The sequence below is a fragment of the Branchiostoma floridae genome, chromosome 2 (assembly GCF_000003815.2).
Source record: "Branchiostoma floridae strain S238N-H82 chromosome 2, Bfl_VNyyK, whole genome shotgun sequence".
NCBI lineage: Eukaryota > Metazoa > Chordata > Leptocardii > Amphioxiformes > Branchiostomatidae > Branchiostoma > Branchiostoma floridae.
In genome coordinates, this window is record NC_049980.1 from 9,998,968 (window position 1) to 10,004,166 (window position 5,199).

The following is a 5,199-nucleotide window of genomic DNA, read 5'->3' on the forward strand; positions in this document are numbered from 1 at the left end:
ATGTACTATTTTTTTATTTACTAATTTTCTCCGGCTGATATGTTATTTTCGTACACTGACATCATTTATGAAGTTTAGCTAATCGAAATCCCTTGATTTCATCAGGGTTAACAGGTACATTTTTGACCAATAACTTATACATGACTACAAGCAAATCATAGAGAGAGACACACGACTTAATTGATCAATACATTAGCCATTATGTATGAAGAGAACTATTATAATAATCCCCGACAGAATTGTTAGAAACCTCATTTTCAAACTTATTACTCACTTTTGAGTACTAGTATGACGTATTCAACAGTATATAAATGGATAATTGATACATTTGAATGAGTGAATCTCACTTAATTCCAATTTTTTATATGATGTTGCAGGCGTTCTTCCAGGGGAAACTTAAGATCACTGGGAACTTGATGCTGATGACAAAGCTGGATGGTCTCTTCAAGGAACAGGCTTCAAAACTGTGAAGCATTCTGGGAATGTCTTCATGCACCATGGGTCATAAGTTGTAATTACTTCATGTTTAATCAAAGTTTCACCACATTATCAATCATCTTTTGTGATACATAATGTAATAATGTACTGATTATGATTTTATTTCTTCAGTTCTAAATGAGTTCACCATACATGCGACACCTTTGTTGGTTGATGTGGAAATATTGTGTCAGATCATGTCTGAAGATAATGTTCAAGGAAAATGTCAATACTACAATAGATTCTACATTTTACATTTGTTATCCTCACTTAAAATGTTTATTTGCCTATAAGAAAGGTAGGATGATTACAAAAATTGATGAAACATAATACTGTGATGTATATGGGTAGTTACACTAGGCAATAAGACTGTGTAATTGATAAAATTTACGGCAAGCTTAGGTATGTTTGCTTTGTTAGATCTACACTTTTCTTCTTGAACCAAAGTCACCATATCACCTTCAGCATTTCCATATAGTTGTTTTTAGAGTTTTAATCAACATATTGATATCTAGTCTTGAGCAATTCATTCATTCAAAGATTTAATTACACCCATTATAGGATTTCCTTTGTTGTTGTGTTGCAGCCTTCCTATGCTGGCTCAAAACTTATCACTTGCCATTTCTTTGCATAACTTGCATGCCAATTTTACAAAGATTGTTCGAGTTAGTAGGTTGTCAGGAATATGAAAAGATTATTAATGTTAAGATTTTCCTGAGTCTGCTGAAATTTTGTTGAAAAAGACATGACTATTTGTTGTGTTGAATGGTGTATAATCTTTTTCAGCATATATATTGTCAATACAGATGAAATTCTCATATAACATTTTATATTGTCCATTTAAATGGGGTGGTCCACTTGTATAGCTTAGCTATATCTTGTGGTCAACAATGCTTTAGTACTTCTCAGTCCTTTATAGAGCAGGGAGGAGCGCTGAATGTGAATGTAAAGAGAATTGATGTACAATGGAAGGTGACCATTGCTAGGTGATTACACATGGCTATTTAATCATTACAGACTGATAAATAATTCTAAACTAATGCTAGGTCTTGTGTCTTTATGTTGTAGTCTTGTTGCTGTAAGGAGTGTGAACATCTGACCTGGTGTAATTTTGTATGAGAAGCTTGGTACTCATCCTACGGAAAATCCTTCCTTTGAAGTGGGAACTTGTGTGAGAATTCCATGTATGGGTTTATGTGTGTGTGTGTCTTTGTGTGTGTGTGTGTGTGTGTGTGTGTGTTTGTGTGTGTGTTTGTGTGCCCGCGCACATCTTGTGTATTATTGGCAGCACGATCTCATGGCATACAAGGCACACATTTGTAACTTCTTTTCATTTGTAGATGAAACACAATTAGAACAAACAAGTAGCGTGCGAGAAAAGTCACATGGCTGGAATAAATGTGTAAACACTACAAAGTTTGGATGTGACTGAACAGGCGGTCTCATAGCGCCACCAATCTACACTGGATGATATTGCAGCATGTTCTTCAAGCCGTATGCAATGTGATGCTGTGTTGACCGAATGTTTGCAGGCATTTCTGGCATCTTTCTTGAGAGAGTCAATACACTCATAGCAAGTCTGATTTGCAGGGAGGAAGTGCTGCTTTATTCATCAGAATATCCCTGTTCTATGTCCTATTTTTTCTTTTATATTCAAAGGCGAATTTTGTACATAGAAATGTATTCTTTGTTTGGACAAGCCCGTTTTGTCATAAGAATCAGGATCTAGGAACAAGAATATGTGTGGTGTATTCTTAAGTCTGGTGTATCTGAAGAAAAAAGCGCCGTCAAGTGGCTGAAATCATCATTGCACGTAAACCCGCATCCACGTGAAGGTTTTCTTTGTAACGGAGTAAGTATAACTAACCTTAAGTTTATTTGGACATCAAACGCTGGTCAACTATAATTCTGCCATGGTTAGATTGATATAGTGGAAGATTCATGCCGCCACACTCATCCCCCGCACTCCCGACAGGTCATGGATGGATAAGGAGTGCGGAAAAAGTCCCCATCCCTGACCAGAGAGAGGAGAATACCTTTCCCGAGCCATGTGGTTGGGTGGTTAGGGTAAAGATACTACCCTCCTCTTCATATCTCAATATCCACATTCCCTAGCTTCCTACTACGCCAACTTGACCCGACTTTTCACCTGTTTCTGCCAACCATGTCTTTGTTTTCCTCCCAAAGGTCAAACTATGCGACTTTTAGTGATAATATCTTCCCTTTTTATACCCCTGCCCTCATTAGCATACGTGCTCATTTGCATAACTCCTCTGATTGGTTATTCTCCCAATTTGAGTTAATTGACCACCTGACTGTGGCGCGCGGGAACAGGTGTGGCGTTGTGAATAGAAAACAAAGATTATTCTGTCTCTTTGCATGCAGTTCTGGTCACCACTGGCTGAGTTTGTTCAGGTAGACCCACGGGCCAGAGCTGACATATCGTCTTGTTGGGAGACTCGTGCAGTAGTTTCTAACACCACAGCTTATGATGGGCACCAACCTCTTCTGTACTGCTATTCATGGAACATGGAAATAAAATGTCTGCAAGGCCACGGCAAGTAAGTTTTATGGATGACGACATCATTAATTTTCGCCTGTCACTTTGAACAAAATTCCCTCATTAAATGGTGAACATGACGAGATTGAGAACCAAAATAGGAAATTATGTGGTAGCCTTGAGTGTACTTTGTAGAAATGACACTAGAAGGCATGTGACACGGTTCTAGTTAGTTGAAAACACGTGTATTCTTGTAACTTTTTAACGCATTGTCGTATTGTAACGAAACTTCATACAGAGTTAGTTCTATGCGGTACACATAAAATGCACATGTGATATCTGTTGCTGCACTGTAATTTTGGGTTAGAAATAACGATTTTAGTTAAAAATATTGTTGTTTCATTCATGTATCAATTCCCCAGCGGGGACACGGACTATAGCCTTGCTTTTTTACGAGATAAGAGCTTATTCCCAACGGAAATGATCTGTCCAAGGGTATTTTGGATTATGTAACGAAATCGTGATAATTTTGGGGCAAAAACATCAAAAACAAATATTTTTCCTACATTTTCCGCCAAAATATCGCTCTTACAAAAATATTATCGTTCTAAGTTCAAATACCCTTGGATAATATTCATCTGCAAGCTATAATGTCAACAAAATAACTACTTTTTCTATCAAGAATACAATTTTGACCGGGGAAATAGCATTTAAAGGTAGTAAAAACGTTCCGCGGTCAGCCCGGGCCTCTCAGTCCCCGTTTTCGCGCCATTTCACACTCCTGGGGGTAGAACGCGTTCGGAAGGTACCATTATGCCGCTTTGGCGGGGGTGCCTTTTTTCGTTATATATTCATATTTGATAAACATTCGATCGTTATTTATAAGGGGTATCATTCATAGGATTTCCCATAATACATTTGTGTGTGCAATATATCATAAATTCCTGTTCTTTTACAAATCCAATGCAAATTTGTATGTAAATTGAATGTAACATTGGACTATTCTGATGGCTCGCCTTTCCTTTGGGGTCACTTGCGGTCACTGGTTCGTCTGACTCGATTTGCGGCTACATGGGGTCCGTTTAGATTATTTTTAACGTACTTTGCCAAACGAAAGTTGTCGATGTTTATATACACTTTATAATGATGTTAATGACTCTCCAATAACAGGCTTTAGTTCTTCAAAAAGACAGGTTTATGGCCAAGATACTGGTCAATTACGGCATGTGAGTTTCTATCGAACATGAATCTGGTATTTGGACTAGTCCATTTTCAGCCCACCTGGAGGGTGAATTAACCAAGACATTGCTATTTGACGGAACAGGCAACTTTCTGATGATTTTCAATGTCTTCATGCTGTATCTTAGTGGGAACAATGAAATGTTGATGAATAAAAGCATCTGCCTTGTGAAGAGACATGTAAAGGATTGACGTCGCAAGTGCAGCACAGATCAGTAACGTTAACTTTTTCGATCACCCACAGCGACTGGAGTTCTCAGTCGTATCTTGGCCATAAACCTGTCGCCATAAAAACGTCGCAACCTGCTGATGACGACCAGCCTTTTGCTGCTTTTGGACACCATGACATCCACCTGGTCATCCCATTTCAGGTTAGAGCGGATGTGGAGTCCAAGCAACCTAGCCTGGGTGGTGGTTTTAAGTGTCTGTCCTGCAAGAGTCAACACTGGAGGTTGTATGGGGGCGCGCACGAAAGAGAAGTGCATGGCCATGCATTTCTTGGGGTTGAGTAACATGTGGTTTTCCGTAGCCCAGTTGTCAAGGTGGTTCAGATCACGTTGAAGCGATGACGGGGTAGAGATAAGCCTGATCTCTCCCAGATTGAAGTCATCTACGTATTTCCAGTGTGAGTTCTCGGTGACCGGTTTAACATCATTGATCATCGCCAGAAATACAAGGGGACCCATCAGGGTGCCCTGGGCTATACCGCACGTCAGGCTTTCCCAATGTGACAATGCTCCCTGGTAACGTACGCACTGTCGGCGATCTGAGAGAAAACTGCACACCCAAGGAATTACAGATGGTCTTGCTCCGAGGCTTATCAGCTTAGCCATAGCGGTTGTATGGCATACTCTATCAAAAGCCTTGGAGAAATCAGTGAGTATCAGCGTACCCACTTTTGATTTCTCCACTCCTGCGTAAAAGAAGTTAAGTAAGTCGACCAAGCAGTGTGTCGTAGAACAGTTTTTCATGTTTCCATATTG

At 39.4% G+C, this 5,199-nt stretch overlaps 1 protein-coding gene across 1 annotated transcript in view; it reads left to right on the top strand.

Moving 5' to 3' along the window:
* LOC118409354 (peroxisomal multifunctional enzyme type 2-like) overlaps positions 1-1,517 on the top strand; it is a gene marked incomplete in the record, with an annotated part of 22,965 nt that extends 21,448 nt beyond the window's left edge. Inside the window, 1 exon segment of the mRNA XM_035810321.1 lies at positions 378-1,517. Coding sequence (XP_035666214.1) covers positions 378-470 — 93 coding nt within the window.
* Positions 1,518-5,199: the final 3,682 nt, after the last annotated feature.